This window comes from Aotus nancymaae, unplaced genomic scaffold (genome assembly GCF_030222135.1).
Source record: "Aotus nancymaae isolate 86718 unplaced genomic scaffold, 86718_ANA_hifiasm-v0.15.2.pri h1tg000076l, whole genome shotgun sequence".
NCBI lineage: Eukaryota > Metazoa > Chordata > Mammalia > Primates > Aotidae > Aotus > Aotus nancymaae.
In genome coordinates this window covers 10369501-10387331 of record NW_026988491.1, presented here as the reverse complement: position 1 = coordinate 10387331, position 17831 = coordinate 10369501, and the positions used below count along the sequence as shown (strand labels likewise).

At 40.1% G+C, this 17831-nt stretch overlaps 1 protein-coding gene and 1 long non-coding RNA gene across 35 annotated transcripts in view; one reads left to right on the top strand and one right to left on the bottom strand.

The window, feature by feature from the left end:
- The window catches only part of RBFOX2 (RNA binding fox-1 homolog 2), a 290265-nt gene extending 272971 nt beyond the window's left edge, over positions 1-17294 (top strand). For 11 of the 34 annotated variants that reach the window (XM_064367967.1, XM_064367964.1, XM_064367958.1 and 8 more), the window contains 4 exons: positions 5437-5513; positions 9473-9561; positions 10037-10109; positions 11766-13620. In XM_064367967.1, coding sequence (XP_064224037.1) covers positions 5437-5513; positions 9473-9561; positions 10037-10109; positions 11766-11820 — 294 coding nt within the window. In that variant the 3' untranslated portion in view covers positions 11821-13620. Of the gene's footprint in view, positions 1-3074; positions 3118-5239; positions 5272-5436; positions 5514-9472; positions 9562-10036; positions 10110-11765 lie in introns of those variants that run through there. The other 23 variants (XM_064367978.1, XM_064367974.1, XM_064367971.1 and 20 more) reach the window with 6 other exon arrangements.
- The window catches only part of LOC135271239 (uncharacterized), a 73842-nt gene that overhangs the window by 26066 nt on the left and 29945 nt on the right, over positions 1-17831 (bottom strand). The window contains exon 2 of the long non-coding RNA XR_010339352.1: positions 4065-4131. This is a non-coding gene — a long non-coding RNA (uncharacterized LOC135271239). The remainder of the gene's footprint in view (positions 1-4064; positions 4132-17831) is intronic.

Here is a 17831-nt window from a genome sequence, read left to right as displayed (position 1 = left end):
ATCCCCTGACAAGCCAGCCTTTTTTTTCTGTTTCTTTGGTTTGGTTTGTTTTTTTTTCCTTTTAATTTATTTAATTTTTATTTTCTTTTTCCTTGTGGATATATATATATAAATATTTATATATTTAAGAATGCAAGCATGCTTCTCTGCCACTGCGCTTGCCCCTGGGTGCAAAAACTAAGCCTTTGGGTTTCCTGATCATTGCTAGTGTCAGTCTACTGGACATATTCTTTTCCCTTCCCTATACCCCACAGATGTTCTGTGGATCATTAATTTACTTGTGAGATGATCAGCAGGTTTAAAGTCTTTTATTATTGTCGTGTCATTTGCATACAAAAATAACAGGACTAGCTTAGCCTTAAACCAGCTCTTTCCTTTTTCTGCTTTTCTTCTCATTTCACATCCCTCTTTAGATCATTAGAGCTTTGATTTATGTAGAGGTTAATAAGCTTTCTGATCTGTACATTTTCCTCTTTTACATACTTGGAGAGAACATGTCCTTATGATAGTGAAATAAGGAACCGATGCCAGCGAAGAGTGTGTAGTAATGAGAAAACGCCAGACATTTAGTTCTTAAGAGCCACTGGGGGAGATGAGTAGCATAATCAGCAACCCAGACTCTTCTTACAGCCATTTGACTATCATAGATTTGCTGATTCTACTAGCAATATTAATATATAACCCATTATTTAAACTGTCTAGCTATCACTAAAGTTCCATGATTGTCACGTTATTTGAAATGTGGACAAAGTAATTGACAAAGTCGAAGTTTTTGAGTTTTAAAGTCTTTTATTATGACCTCTTCAGATGGACTTTTTCTGAATGCAAGCTTGATCTAATCACTCAAGTCATCAGGAGAGAATTTTTGTAAGAAAAACTTGTCAGCATGAAATGATTCTGTGGGGATGGATTAAAATTGTCTAGAAATGCTTTCTCCACCCTTACTTTCCAAAATCAGTAAGAGAACCTTTTTAGTGAACTGTTTTCACAGTCTACCAGTTGATTCTCAAGCAACCTAAAAAAGTTAATGCACTTGCAGAATGCACTCAGAGGTTTTGTGTTTTGCAGGAAGTAGAGATGGAATAATACAGTTCTTCGAGGTACAGGTGACTTACCCATACTACTTAGTGTAGGCCTATAAAGGTATGCCTTAATTTAATAACTCCTTGAGGGAACCTTAGCCATGATTTGGTCCAAGCTTCATGTATAGATATATTTCTCAGAGGCTTACCCAGAATTACGTAAATTATTAATACAGTCAGGCCTAAAAACCAGCTAATCCGTATTTCATTACCTCTCTTTGTACTTTAATTAAAATCCACCTCTTTCCTCAAAATATTTTCAACAAGTAATGAAAGATACCTTTTTTCCTACATTCACAGTGAAGCTTGAGAACTGCGGAATCTATCCTGCTTTTATACCAGATTATACATTTCTAAGTACACATACTTACATACAATGTTAGCATGTACATTCTCCCATGTACATTAGTGTCCATATTCTCATGAAACTCATCTTTATGTTATTTAACTTGTTTTCTTGAAATCTGGTCTATTAGAGCAAGATTTTCCATTTGAATTATTTCTTAAATCAAGTTTTTTCCTCTAATATCTTTCTTATTTGGAGATTTTTTTTCTTAAATACAACCTGTTTATATTTTATTAAGACTTGCCTACTTTGGCCAGGCATGGTGGCTCACGTGTGTAATCCCAGCAATTTGGGCGGCCGAGGCAGGCAGTTGAGGTCAGGAGTTCTAGACCAGCCTGGCCAACATGGTAAAACCCCATCTCTACTAAAAATACAAAAATTAGCCAGGTGTGGTGGCATATACTTGTAGTTTCAGCTGCTTGGACCAAGGCAGGAGAATCACTTGAACCGTGGAGGCAGAGGTTGCAGTGAGCCGAGACTGCACCACTGCACTCCAGCCTGGGAAACAGAGCTAGACTCCGTCTCAGAAAAAAAGAGTTGTCCACTTCAACCTTGTTAAGTCAGCCAAGCAATTTTTTTAAATAGTTCTCTCATTTCCTTACTTTACAATGTAAGATTTTATTGAGACATGATTTTTCTGTACCTGTTAATGAAATACTCTTGTTTTTTTTTTTTTTTTAACTCTACTAACTGGATTACCTTACTGAGCTAAACACAAGTAATTGAGTGTTTCTTGCTAAAGTAATTTTTTTGGACCAGTGTCCCCTTGTTAATGAAAGTAATTAAGAGTAATGTTATTATTTCTTAATTCCTATCTTAAAGCAGAGTTATTTAGAGAAAAAAGTTGGTCACTAGTGCTGAAATAATATCCACGCCTAAACATGAAAAGCAAGAATACATTATGAGGTAACTACTGAGTTAGGCCTAATATAAGTTGCTTTTAAACCTGTGTGTTCTCTATTCCACATGTGAGGGAGCAAAGGATACTTCTTCAGAAACACACAAACAACAAAAAGCTATTATTTTGCCTTGAGTTTGTTCTGCTTCTCTCCTTAAACTTTCCCATCTGTGGAAATCTGTCAGTATACATTTAGTTCTTCCTCTGAAAGGCATATTAGAAACAGAAGGAATAGAGAGTTTAGCATAAAAAGTGCACCAAATCGGAGCTTGAAGAGAAGACACGAGGGAGAAGATTTTAAATTGCTGTTTTTGCTTAAGTAAAATTAATTTAGGCTATTAATTTTGCAAGGTTTTTGTAATCCCTTTCACTGTTCCATCCTTAGACAGTGATTCCTGCTAGCCATTTTCTTTCTGTTTCTTTTATGGCACTTTCCTCTCTGGAGAACTGATCTAGCAATTGTGTTCCTAGTTTGTAAAGAGACCTACCGTGATAGGATCTGGGAGTGTGGCGGCTAGATTATGTATCCACCACTCCCTCTTCCTTTCTGATCAATAGAAAAGGCATAGTTCACCCTAATTCACTTTTTAAATGGGATAACAAACTGCTCCTAATTCACCTCCTGTGAAAAGCATGCTTGCATCCAAAGGAAAGAAAAGGCTGGTGGGCCCCTTAGCGGGCTTTTTGTATGATTGTTTTCCTTCCACAGCTGTGTTTTTTGAACTGCTCTTCCTGTGTTCTGTTATAGAATAGTCTTACAGGAACCAATCATTAGCGCTAAAATACCTCAGGTAGGAGTGCCAGTGTGACCTGCCAATCAATCAGATTGTGGATTGCAGTGAAAAAATTGAATTATACTAACCATTCCAGCTCCACGTTAGAGATGGGAACAGAGGCTTTTTTGGACAATCAAGACTTGTGAGCGTGTGATCTAAGCCCTGCTACCTCAGCAGTGCACACAGTCACATTCCGTACATAATGGCACTTCCTCCAAAATTAAGTGCTCCTCTCCTCTTGACACATATCCCAGCCAGGTGTGTAATATGCACTGTCCCATCACTGCCACCTCTTTTAATTTGTCAGTCACATTTACCTGTGTTAAACTGTTTTTTTATATTTATATCTTAGCAGTTGGGGACATTTTCTTACGACTATAAATTTAGAAAAGAGAAAAAAGAGGAAGTTGAACTGTACAAATAGGATTTCTGAATCCCACTTTGGGCCCTGTAGTGAAGTATCAGTAGTAATTAGGCTGTGCTGCTACGTAAGTTTAAAGCTGCCTTAAAAATCTAGACTTATGGGACTCAAAAATTGAGACATGCATTTCCCTGCCCTCTTCTCCTTTCACCTGAGAAGATCAGTGAGTTTGGATAATAGTACACTTGTTAGAAAGATTGCTGATAGCTGGATGCTAGGAGAGAGAAAATAGTCGATGGTTTTTCACAATTCAGTTTATTTATGTGACTACCTAGCAAGATTTTGGAAATATTTGGAGAGATGTGGAATAGTAATGTTTGAAAGGTTTGATTTATTGAAAATCGTCTCTCGTCTACCGTAGAAATAATAGGAATATATCAAGTTGATCATAGCAGTTTTTTCCCTTAACCCCAGTTTTAAATAATAATAAGATAAAATTTAAATACTTTAAAATTTTTTCATAAGTACTTTTCAAAGGAGATAGACCTCAGTCAAAAGCAGTGACAGTATCACCATTATTGTAAGTTTCTGTGTTACTCACATTTCATCAGTGATGCCATTTTGCCACAGAATAACTGTGTCTCCTGGAACCATGTTTCTCAGCAGGGCTGGGGAGGTGTTGAGGAAAAAGAGGGAGTTAGAATCATCCAAGGATAAATAAAGTGATTCCTGGGGGCCCAGCATTAAACATCCACGCTAGATGGAATAGATCTCTGCTCTGCTGTAGTGATTTTAAGCATCACACCTGCCATTCCTTACCCCCCATCCCCCAACCCTCCTGCTCTATTGATCTATACACTACATGTAGGTAACAAGCTTTCATTTTGTCTGCTGGTCTTGAAAAACACACTCTCCTCCTCAGTGTCACAATGTCATTGTCTTCTGGGTAGAAAGAAGGTGTCTTGACATCACATGCTCACCAAAGTCCTGTTTTAATGTAAACCTTAAACAAAAATTAAATTAAAGGCTAGGTTAAAATCAAGACAAAGCAAAAGTCTTACCAGTGTGAGATTAAACTAATAAATATGCAGATAAAGGTCAGATATAGGAGGGGATTCTATTCTATTCTGTTTTGTTCTAGATTAAAAGACAGCTACAGAACTGTGCCAAAAGATCATGTGGTCAACGTGGCAACATCGTAAAGTTAATTAGATGATAAGATTGGTTCAGAGCAGAGTAGAAACTTCCTAGGAGATGACATTGAGCCGTGAAAAACTGAGACTTTAACAACTGCAGAAAACACTGTGGAAATGATCTTAAAGTCAACTTTTCAGAGGCATTTTCCTTTGAAGAAACTGGAAGTGGAACTCAGAGATATATTACAGATAGGTGAAAAAATACAGTTCCTAAACACAGGAAATATTTTAGAAGAATGCTATGGATTAGAATATATGATTGTTGACAGAGGGCGAGCATACATGTGAGTGCTGTGGGTCAGGACTGTATTATATTGCCAGTGTCAGGCAGGTTGAATAGGGGAGTGATGGAGCATTGGACGGCCCCACTGGGGACACCAGGAGTCGTTCAGAATGAATTGCAAAGGAATAAGAATAATTCTTTTTAAAGGGGCATGTGTGTATTTGAATCGAGCTTAGCCAAGCCAAATTTATCCAGCTATCAGAGTTCCAAAAAACTGTCCGTGTGTGCCCTCCTACATTAGGGTGTGCTGTGGCCATGCTAATCCCCATTTTTTGTTTTATTTCAAATCACACACAGATAGAATCTGCAAACTGCTTCAGATCAAACAGGTCTGATTGTGTGTAAATACATATGTCCTTTTTAATTTTTATTATTAATGGTTGCTTCAGTTTTGCATCAGTGCATGGTTAAAAGCAATACACATCAGCTATTTCATGACTTCATATCTCCAAATGAATTATTTCTCCTCTTTTTTTGTTTGTTTGTTTGTGCAGTCAGCTGAAGAAATGTTAACATCTCACTCTAAATCTCTCAGTGGAGTCTCTGTTCCCTTCTCTGATATAACAGATGGGTTACTGCTTGTTATAATTATTAACATTGTGGTGTGGGCCAGGGCTAGGGTGGGCAAGATTTACTATTTCTTTGGGCTGGGGAGGGGCCAGTCGTTAGGGTATGGAATGTTAACTCAAGTGGTGACTGACTGTTTCCGTAATACCAGGTCGTTGTGGCTGCACGCTCTAGTAATTGAGGCTGTGTACTTCACCGAGCTTGTGGTAGAGCCTAGGGCAAACCGCTGTCCCAAGAGAATGCTGGGATAGATAGAGTTAGCCAATACGAGTCTGAACGTGGTGATTTTGCTGGTTGTTTTAGCTCCAGATGTTGGCATGCTTAGTTTTTAATGTGATTAATAAATGTGGCGCCATATCCCTCCCCACGCCTGAACCCTGTCTTTCCTACCTCCTTCCCACCCTTGTTCTTTTTGAAAAACTTAAGAAACAGTAATGAAAACCTTGGTGTTTCAAACTGCAGTTTGTTCTCATGTTTTATAAAAGTCTTTAGATTTGCTAGGAAGAGTGAAAGTTGAAAAAACGGTTTCTCAGCCTGAAATTTCTATGCACTTTGAAATCTAGAATAGAAATAAATATATCTGAATTTTTTGTCTTACATTTTACAATATGTTTTGTTGAATAACTAAAGCAGAAGCAGAAATACTTTCGAGTAAGAGTGTGTATGTGTGTGCGTGTGCGCACGTGTTTGTGTGTGTGTATGTGAGAGAGAGAGAGAGAGAGAGAAAGGGGGAATACATCCATGATACACAATTAATTTTTCTACTTTTGGAGTAGTCGTTAGTGAATTACCAAGTTAGTTTAGTAGGATATTGCCTATTTGTCCTAAAATAGTCCTCCATTTAAAGGTTTCTCTGTAATGCCATTATTATAATTAGGAGAATAATCATGTTGAAGTCATCTGCTTTAAAAAAAACTATTAATGTGTTTTTTTCTTAATACTGATATTCTTCTCAAGCCCTTTGTTTTCAATAAAATATTTGCAACCCTGTTCTGTTTTCTTCAACTTGAAAAGCAGAAAACTTCATAAAATTTAAACTTGAAAGTCAGAGTTCAGTTATAAAAGAAGGAAACCACTACAGATAGAGTCTCTCCGTCTCCTTCTGGATTGGAAGGAGGATTCTTTTCCATAGTCTGACCCATTTGAATTATTTTAGTTAGCAATAACATTACTCCTAAACCACTGAGGTTCTGATGGCTTCCTGTAGGCCTAGGAAAATGAGGGGAAATTGGTTCTGTCAGCAACCTCACTTAGAACCTCTTTTTTCCAGGATGAGTAGAATACAGCTCAAAGCTATGATGCGATAGAGTACTCAAAGATTGTACCTCCAGTACTTCACTCAGATTTCCTGGGAGTCAGGTGTGAAAACTACCCTTGACTGAGTACTTTTGAACCTCAGTATCCCTTTGCAAGAATTTATACCTCTGCCATATGGCATAAGACTTCAGTTTTTAATTTTTTTACTTAGGTAAACATGAATTAGGCTTTCACTGCTTTTATTGCCTTAACTTTTAAAATTTTTTAATGTTACTTTGATGTTTGGAGTAATACTAAAGAGTACAATGCTGAATTACCCTTGTTTGCAAAGAAGTTTTACTAAATAGCCCTGCTATAAAGTTACACTAGCAAACAAATTCTAAATGAATGGAACCATCTCTAGTTATAATGAAAAATTACTAGGGTTTATTTTAGTGTTAAAATTCCAGCTGTAATTAACATTTGCTTTGTTTAACAAATGCTTTTACTTCTTCATTTCCTGTTTTAGATGCTTAAAAAAAAAGAAGTAAGGTAAAGACATACTTTAGTTAATTAAATTATGTTGTGGCCAGGATGTCTGGCTTTGCCCAGATCTGTCTAGCTTGTCCATTTCCATAGACCTGGCTAGAATTCCAAGGAACCATGTTGACCAGAAACAGCCCCCAAGGGTGCTTTTCTGCCATGTTCCCATTCATTACCATTTCATTGTCAGTGTTTGGTAATATTAATTAGAGTCTTCATATATCTGTAGAAGAATTTTTTTTTTTTTTTTTTTTTTTTTTTTTTTTTTTTTTTTCTGAGACGGAGTTTCGCTCGTTACCCAGGCTGGAGTGCAATGGCGCAATCTTGGCTCACTGCAACCTCCGCCTCCTGGGTTCAAGCAATTCTCCTGCCTCAGCCTCCTGAGTAGCTGGGACTACAGGCACGCGCCACCATGCCCAGCTAATTTTTGTATTTTTAGTAGAGACGGGGTTTCACCTTGTTGACCAGGCTGGTCTCGATCTCTTGACCTCGTGATCCACCCGCCTCGGCCTCCCAAAGTGCTGGGATTATAGGCATGAGCCACCGCACCTGGCCTAGGGATTTTTTAAAGTACATTTGAAACCATCCTGACTTCAAGCAGTGTAAACTTGAAGAGCAGGAATAAGTGTCCTCTCACAGTGCAGTTTCTTCATTTAGAGAAAGCACAAATTAGAAAGAAGCAAAAGCCTACAGAAGCTCATAAGAAATTATAGGTATTTCTAAAATAAGGTGTAACAGAAATAAAAGCAGCAAGCTAGGACCTGCCATGTAAGTAAGATGGCTAAGAACAGGGGTCCCATTATCTCAATCCCAAGAAATGATGCAGAAGTAAATTCGAAATTTCTTTTGTAGATTTAGAAAAAATCAAAAATTTGAAAAACTAGAAAGTAGAAAGTGCAGGGCAAAAACCTTCAGGTGTTTATGAGAAATAGGCACGTTTTATCCACAGAAATAAAATGTTTATGCCTTTGTTCACTGCTGAACTCATGTCCAGTTGGGTCAATTGAACTTAGTTGTTTTTGATAGTGAAAGGCCATAATAAAAATTTGCATCTGAATTAGGTTTAGGTAAAATAGATGAATTCTAGAAGGGTAAAGAAACTTAATAAAAAATAGAGTTTGCCACTTTTAAAAATATCCTGTCTCATGTGGCAAGCATTTGTTGTGATTGTCTCTGAAATACTTTCTGAAAGAGTGTATGATTCACCTTGATAGTGAAAACCTTTTGTGTATTTGGGTTGTCTAAACTGAGGTGAAATAGAAGGATGTGATGGTTTTGATGGTTAGAAATTCTTTAGGACTGAGATAGTTGGACCATTGGAAGAAAAGCTCAAAGTCTACTGTTAGATTAGTATGTAAGAATCTCAAAACCTTTTAGGGAGGGAAATGCAGTTTAAATGCTAGAAGCAGGGCTCCTGATCTATTTGAATTCAGCCACAGAATCCTCAGAAATTTGTAACCGATTTGCTCAAGTATGAAGTGTAGATCTGAGTTGGCAGACTTTCTGTAAAGGGCCAGGTGGTAAATATTTTTGGCTTCTTGGGACATTGGTCTCTGTTAGAAGTACTTTCAAAAACAGGTGGCAAGCTGCATTGGCTCACAGACCAAAGTTTGCTGACCCCTGATCTACATTGTTTTTCCTTCTAAATATGACCTGATTATCTTAGCTTCTTGGCAGACATGCTAGGCCGGATGGAGCAGAGGTTTCTGTTATATGCTGTAGACTGTTACTAATGAATCAATCCGAGAACACGTTAGAGAATCTGAAGTCAGCACATGGAGATTTAATGTGTTTTAAATTTATAATTTACATTTCTTGTCAGAGTTCTCCCAATTTGCTGTAAATGTTTTCACCTTTGAAAGTTCCAACAAAGTCTGTGAAGTAAGACAGATCCAAAATGATATCTTCATTTCTGGTATTTAACAGGTACTACCAAAGTTTATTTTTAATACTATCACAAATTGGAAAGCAAATCCTTGCATATCACAGGGCTTAATTTTTTATTGGAGGAATAATAACATGCAGACTGATGCAGTTTGAAACATTTTCTTCCCATGTGTGTGTCTGTGTTTGTGTCAGTCCCTGCGTCTACGTGTATGTACGTCTGTGTGTGGGCGGGTGTGTGTTTCTCTGTACACCTGGGGGGAGAGGTATCTGTAAAGTCAGTTCTCTTTTCTCCTGTAGGGTGGATATGCAGCCTACAGATATGCACAGCCTGCTACTGCAACCGCAGCCACCGCTGCTGCAGCCGCTGCCGCAGCTTACAGCGACGGGTATGTACAGAGACAGAGGTGAGCTCTGGGATGCATGAGAGCTGTTCCATCCCAAAATGTCACCCATTTTCCTCCCTTTACTGTTTCCACAGCAGCTCTTAGCACATTGGGCATCTTGCCAGCCTGGGCTTTCTGCAGACCTCTTGATGGCCTCTGTCATGCTTAAAGCACAAGGCATGACTCTATCCTCTGCTCCCTCTTTCTTGTTCTCATCTCTAATTTGGCTTTGACTCCAGTCTCTCTCTTCCTCATCTCAAACTCCTTTGTTTTCCATTTTATAGAAGTACTTAAGAATTTTTCAGTTATTGTATTTGGGAGTAGAAATAGAAAGGTTTTTTTCTGTTCCTCATAATTCCAGTTTCTTTGTGATAATCCAAGACCAAAGTAGCTCACAAGTCTTTAGCACAGTAATCTCTTTAATTTTTTTAGATCACACACTTTTCTTTATCTGTCTGATTGTGTTTCTTCTTTCCAGTTATGGCAGGGTGTACACAGCCGACCCCTACCATGCCCTTGCCCCTGCCGCTAGCTATGGAGTTGGCGCTGTGGTAAGTATATACACCATTGTTTTATAAAACCATTTTATTCCTTCTTTTACCCATAGACTAGAAAAGGGAGGTAGTAAATTCAGCCTTTCATCCACTGTCAGGGTATTAAAGCCACGCAGATCTACCTGGAAGTTTCATGTCACCCCTTTGTTTGTGTGTTATTATAATGTGAGCCACATGGTCTTGTTAAGGGCAGCAGAAAGGAATGATCAGTGACAGTGTGTCCCGAGTAGTGGCATCATTTGTTAGAGAAATTGGGGTACTGGTGAATGTTTTCTGTTGGTTCAAATGTTGAGTGCATACCTGTGGCATAATTTCATTGATAGGTGTTGGCAAAGGAGCATGGGGCATAAGGCTCTCTAGTTTTCACAGTAAGCTTTTCAAAAACTTAAGTTTAAAATACAAATCTAAAAGTTGTCCCTGCTATTCCTAAATCTTCTGGTAGGTAGTACTAGAAATTGCCAAGTGAATGCTTTGTGAGCATATTTTATTGATTATTATCAATTATTGATTATTGATAACAATTGTGGCAAAATATGGTGTTTTTGAGAGAGGTATCAAAGAAGTCCATAGAAGTAGCATAATTTCTTCTGACCAACATCCTGACTGCAGTATTACTATGTTGGCTTGGGTGCCTCCGGTTTCAGTGATTAGGGTTCACAGGCTGCAACAAAGACAAGCCATTCCACAGTGACACCTCCTCACGCCAGGCTTGCTCTCTAATCCAAAATGCAACTGGGCAACTACCTCTGAACATGGGCAGAGTTGTTTGAAAAGGAGACAGAATGAAGTGTAAAATGTAAGACCTACAGGAATATGAGAAAGGCACTTCTCACACCAGATTTCTACTGATGAAGATTTGTGGAAGAAAGTAATAGGGGGTCCTGAGTGAATATATGTTTTTAAGTGAAGTAGAGCATTACATTATAAAGGCAGTGGTGGAAGTTCTTGAGGTTTTCTTTTGTCCTAAAATAATGTAAGTCCTATGCTAAAAGAATGGCCTGAGAATGATACATTCCTGGGAAACTTCTAACTAAAAGAGATAGCCGTTAGATAAAGTCATATATATATATAGATATAAATGTGAATGTGTCAAGAAATAGCCTAGTTGGTGTGCTTTGTAGATGATAGAGGAAATAGACTTTATTAAAGATTGGATCAGGTTTAGATGCAGCACCATCTTAAACATGGGCTGTGACCACACATGGCAGAGATCGTGTCAGAAGTAACGTGCACTGCCTATGAGTCATGTGTGAGAACGAGAAACTGATGATCTGTTTTCCATCAGGATTATAAGGATGCGTGAAGGTAAAAAAAAAAAAACCTATGCTTTTAAAAATCAAACTCTTTCCAGAACTAGTTTTCAACTGTGTATTGTTTCCCTTCTGTGCTAATTCATGTAAATCATGAAATAAAATGTTATCATACTCTCCTTGAGAGTATCAGGTCAGCAATAAATGTGTTGGGCCCTGGTTTGAGCACCTTAGAGGCAGAAGTTAGTGTCCTGACTTCACTGCACAAGGCAATGCTTGATGAGTTGCTTTGAGGCTTCAGAGGAGGTTGTGTTTGCAGATCCCTTCTCTGGACATTTTTTTTTCACTTTAAATGGTTCTCTCGTCAACCTTTTAATTATTGTTATGTTTTTGATTACTACAGGCGAGTTTATACCGAGGTGGCTACAGCCGATTTGCCCCCTACTGAAGTGACGTGAGACCCCTGCAAATGGGACAGCCCCCCAGTTCATGAGGCCTGGCTATTGCAATATTTACTAGTAGAGGAACTCTATAGCAAGATGAAGAGGAAAAACAAACAAACAAAAAAACACACAAAAAAAGAAAGAATACTTTTTTATACCTCACTATGTTCTTTGAATATGTATTTTTCCTTTAAACTTCTGCCTTTAATTCTTTTGTTCCAAAGATTGTGCATTTTTTTCTTTTTTCTTTTTTTTTAAACTGTGGTAAAAAAAAAAAAAATAATGCATTTCCATGTCTGTATGTCCGTGCTTAGCTTATTCTATCAATCACGGAAGAGGCAGTCAAAGAGGAAGGAGAGACATTAGGAGCTGATAAATGCATCTGATCAGAAATCAGCAGACAGAATTACCAAAGCATATCTGGTGCTGAATGGCTGGGGGACAGCAGAAGTGGAAGAGATATTTCTACAACAGGATATTCTTCTAGTCTTCTGAGTTTCTCGTCTTTGACAGGCAATTCTGGTTGGCCGTGACTGGAATCCACATGCTGATAGATAGGAATTTGTGCTTATAAAGCAGGAGAATTAAAAAGACGCTTTCCTCTCCTCTTCCCTCCTGTCTTCTCCATTCTTTTTACAATCATCTTACAGAACAGCCTGAGACGGTTGACATAGTTTTTGGAATTATAGTATTGATATTTCCAAACGTGCTCTCAGACTGTGGATAATAAACACCTCATTAGGAAACCAATCTCAGAATGAACTCTGGAGTATGAAAAAGATCATTTATTTTTGTTCTGTAACCTCCATTCCTTCTGAGCTGCTTCTCCTTTAATTGAACCACAGCTTAGCTCATCTATTCTTTTATTAATACCCTGCTCTCATGTCCATAAGATTCAGGAATTTAGGACCCAGGGACAGAAAAATGAATAAGCCAGTGACCAGATTTCCCCCAGATGTCTGGGCACAGCTTGAAGATTAGAAGTACAAATTGTTCACAGCCATTAAAAAGGGTGTGGAAGAGAAAAGGAATATTAGAAGATCTGGCATTTCTTTCTTTCTTTCTTTTTTTGCCTCAGAAAGTACAAAGTTTAAAAATAGAATAAAAAATCTGCTGGGGAAAGGTGGAGTACCAGGTCCTAGGTCAGCAGTCCCTGGAAGTTTTGGTGATTAGGACATGTAAGGGCAGGCAGAGGCACTTTGTACTTGCTCCAAAGCCATAGGAATTTTCATCTTCCAGAGCCTTTATGAGTCACTTCCCTATCCACAGTCTTGAGCCCTGTGGCTATCCTGCCAAGCTTCTCACTGTCCTCCAAAGACACCCGGCTGAGCACCTGGACCACTTTATATACATTAACACTACAGGACATAAAATGTGGAGCCCCTGAGATTGCTGCCCTCCCATGTTGGAATGAGGGTCTGAAATGGCAAGGGTCTTCTATATTGCCAGAAAGAGTCATACAGTGGCAGCGGCAGTGAGTCACTGCCATTGCTGTCTGGCTATCATTTTCTATATTATTAAGGTAGGAGAGAAAGTGTTTCTCTTCTAGCTATTAGATATAACTGATAAAAGCAAGTGTCCTACAGCATTTCCAAAATGAAGGCATTAGGAAATAGAAAAACACGGTCTTTTTGGCTCCCTGGTCTATTCACATTGGTACTAGGGTGACCTTTCACCCAAGGGATAGCTGCTAAAGGGAGTAATTCAGAGACATGGAGCTTCTGGTTTGTTATGGGTTTGCTTTTGGTTTGTTTTATAACTCCTGCCTCCACACATGTTCTTGACTGATAACTGACTCATGCCCCTGAATTAAAATGACTGACCTATGACAGCATCAAGCATTCTTTGGAAACAGAGTGATGTATCTGAGAGGGCATTGGCCTGTCGTGTATAATACACACATTTTCCCCCTTAAGAATCCTGTTTTGCCTCATAACTGGGAGAGAGGCTGTGCCTGAAACTAGGGGCGACGTCAAGGAATCTAGAGGCCTCGATGCAATTATTACTGATTCTGGGAGGAATACAGAGAATAAGGGGACACCAACTGCCCGGTCCATTGGCCATTTTTAAGGGTCTCCCTACCCCAAGCCAAAGTTTGGTTTGTTGCTGTTAAGACAATTTTTGTTGTATGTATATAAATATTTTAGTTAGAGGAGGGGGGAAGGGGATGCAGGGCTTTCACAGTTCTAGGGAATGGGGACAGGGAGGATTTTGCTTTTGCTTTGAGGGAGAACTTTAGCTGACTAAAAGAACAGAACTTTGGGGTCATGATCAAAAAGGGACCATTCCCAAAAGATGGCAAGCCACTTACTCAGTGGAGACTAGGCCAAATTCTAAATGGTTGTATCCATAGCAGGGGAGAATAGGAGAATGAGTTTAAGAGTTTCTTTCTTCTTTTTTCCTAGAAAGAGGTAAGGATGATGGGAAAGGTAGAGAAGGCAGCTCCCACGGACCTTTTAAGAGAGGCGGAATCTTGAGCTTGAGGCACCTTTAGTGCATCTCAGTTCAGCTGGTTCTGGCTGAGGCCTCCGAAGGCAAGCACTGGGCTTTCCAGTGGTTTCTGCTGCATTTCCAGGGATGGTGTTTAACACCGCTTCCTCCAGCTCCCTTTTCTAAGACTAAATGCAGTTCTGCTTTTTATAAAAGGGTCTTTGGTTTTAAGTGTCAACACTGAAAATTGGGGCTCTTATAAGCATCTAGACTTCACAGTGTCAAGCTCCTGGTCACCTTTTGAATTTTGAGACTCCATACAGTCAACTTCACCAGAGGCAGGTTCCTCAAAGCAGCAGTGCTTGTCTGTTCCTGACTCTGGTTCTCACTTTATTAAGAAAGAGAGTCAGAGGGGTCTGGCATTTCATGAGTTTGTTAGAGGATGCTGGCTGATAATTCCAGAAAACTTAATGCTGAATCACAGTACGTGCATGATTCTTTTTCAGCTTACTGTAGTTCATGACCTGGACTTTCTATACTCTTGGAAGCTGGGCTCCTAAAGGAGGCCTCTAATGAAAACTTTTATCTTCGCGTCCCTCTTTTAGCCCAGAGAGCTGCCCATAGGCATTTTCCAGAATTCGTTATGTCACTTAGTTCAATTTCCATTAACTCAGATCAGCCATCGTGATTCACCATTTGTCAGGCTCTCAGGTTTAACAAAACCTATCACCATCATCCTCCGACAGCCACAGTCTGAATTGAGCCAAGATTTTTTTTTTCCTTGACAAAGAAGTGGACTGGTGCACAACTGTTAGTTTGAGGGGAGCTAGTGGACATCTAGCCAATAGAAATCACCAATAACAGCTTTTCCTCAAATGTGTGACTCCTCAGGGGCTGAACTGCTCTTAGTTTAGAATTGTGCTTTACTAGAGAACAAGCAGATCAGTGGGTTAGTCACTGTCATCCTGTAACTAGTTATACAGCTTCCAGACATGAGGGAGACATCACACAGGGATGGAAGCAACCCCAAGGATATGCGAGAAGGGCATGATGAACACCCTTCCCTCCGGCGGGAGAGCAAGGCCAACCAAGGACAGACTAGAAAGCACTTAGATGTTTAAGGAGGGAAAAGGGGAAACTTTGATGAGCTTTCCCCTTTTGCCAAGTTCAGCCAGTTCTCTGCTGCTTGCAACCCTCTAGCACAGTAACATTTGCAGAATTGCAGATTTTTTCCCCCAGATACTAGGAGGAAAGGGACTTTGGGTGGGGGGTGGGGAAGGGGTCGTGGTGTTTTAAAAGCATAAGTTACCTGTTTGCACTGTTTTAAGATAGGAAAAAAATAGTGGGCAAGGTGAACATCAGACGTAAATTTGTGTGTTTTTATTTTGTCATGCTCTTGAAAATGTTTGACCATTTGTAATATACACAGTGAAACTTGATTCTCTGTTGCATAAAACAGTATATTTTTTTGGAAATGTTGCTGTCCAAAAGCCTCTTCCCTCCCTTTGCTTTTCCTGTGTACTTCCTTCACACTTGCTTTACTGATCAGCCAGGCAATAGCCATCCAAGAGCTAGAGCAGGAAACAGGGCCCTTTCCAAGTAGGCTCTGGGTGTCCTAAGCCAGCGTGTGCCCTCTGGTTTAGTCAGAGCAGTAGAGTCCCTGGCACCTTTCTTTGCAAATAAGGCTTACAGACCAGACTGCAGCAAATGATCAGATTCCTCAATCAGATGCACTAGGAGTGAGGAGCCCAGGAATGGAACGGATTCCTGAAATATTGCAGTTGGCTGTAGTAGCTGAGTTCTTATCCTTGTTACCGAAACTGTAGCCAGTTACAGTTTACTCAGGAAAACGGTAGATCAATTCAGCCATGGTAGTGCTGGTTGGCAGGGATTGGTAACGGAGAGAACGGCTCATCAGCCAAAACTCAAGCCTTGCCTTTTAGGAGACCACCAGCAGAGGGACTTGGTCCTCCTTGTCTGGTAGTTGTGTACATGCCGGTGACTTGAGGACTCCACTCACACTGGCGAGCAAGAAGGGAACAGTGATTCTCTTTTCTCTCCCCACCCCCTGCCCTTTGTTACCAACACCAGTTTCCCAGGGGGTACATGAGTTTTTGAATTTTTAAAAAATGTTTTTTGGTTTGGTTTTTCCAGGGACTGATAAGTGCTTTAAGCAATGTCTATACCCCATCAAGACTCCCAGCTTAGTCATTTTCTTGTTTTTCTGTTCACAGTATTTGTGTGTGCGCTTGTTTTGGCAGCTCATTTTGGCTGTATTATATATCGAGTGATGAATTGATTCTCTTTTTTTCCCTAAGGGGTATGAATTGTTTTTCTTGTGTTATATTCTGCTTGTGAATAGCTGGAGCAAACCTGGGGCTGACACACGTAAGCTAGGGCTGCAAAGTGAGAAGAGAGCTGGTGGAGTGTACTTGTCCCTGACAGGCTGACCTACCTGAGTCTCTGAGCTTTTCAGTCCAAATCTTTGCAAGGCTCAAAATGCCACAGAACCTCTCCTCTTCTCCCCACTCCATGGCAGGGACCGGACCATCCCTACATGCAACATGCTGTTCCTCAGCCCCTCCCATTGCCATGGCAAAACAGGTACCTTCGGGGCATGGGGCATTACATGGGATGCTTATGTAGTCGACCACCTAGCCTTCTCTCTCCCCTCCCGACCTCCCCCAGAATCACTTCCTAGGACACCCGAGCTGCTTGCCCAGGGTCCTGTTTCCCTGCTAACTCCAGAGAAGCATCCCAGGGCTTTGTGACAGTCTCGAATTCCCTTCCCTTCTCGTTAAGAATCATATTGTATAGTAGCTTTCAGACCATACAGTATTCATTGGGTTACTCCTATTATTATCAAGTAGCTGGAATTGTGAAGGTCGGAGTAGTTAGATCTTTAGCTTTTATTCCTTATTTTTTTGTATTACTCTCCATGTGTATAAATTATTGATCATGTTGCTGGCTTTTATAAACTCTAAGCGAAGGAGGAGCACTGCCTCAGCCTTTGCATATGGTAATGAAGCACTGTTTTTAAATAAAAGAGAGAAACACTATTCTTTGGCCTGTGTGTTTTGATCCTTGTTCCGTTGCCTCTGCCTGAGGCTCCAGAGATACAACTTGGATTTGCCTTCTTAAGACCGAGGAAAAAACGAGAAGGAAAACTGCCAGGCGTCCTAAGGTGAGACTTTCTAAATGGTGATCAGCCAGAAGATGAAGGAGGCCAGCAGCTGGGCTTGTGTCAGCTGCTCTCAGCTTCCCCAGCTGCTGAACTCCAGTCTGTCCGAAAGCTGATTTTGTGCTTCTACTTTTGAAATCTTCCAGCTTCACTTCCTCACCGTCCACCCTCCCCTAGACTCAGCTGCTGCCTTTACTGTACCTCAGACACTGTCCTTGGTTCCCCGGCTCTCTTGCTGCCACCCAGGCTCCCTTGCTTTTTGTTCAGCCATAGAAAATATGTCTTGCCTAGCCCTTTCCTTCCTTTTTCTTTTTATTCCCCCTTAAGACAGGGTCTCACTGCTCTGCCCAGGCTGGAGTGCAGTGGTATGATCACAGCTCACTGTAGCCTCAAACTCCTGGACTCAAGCGATCCT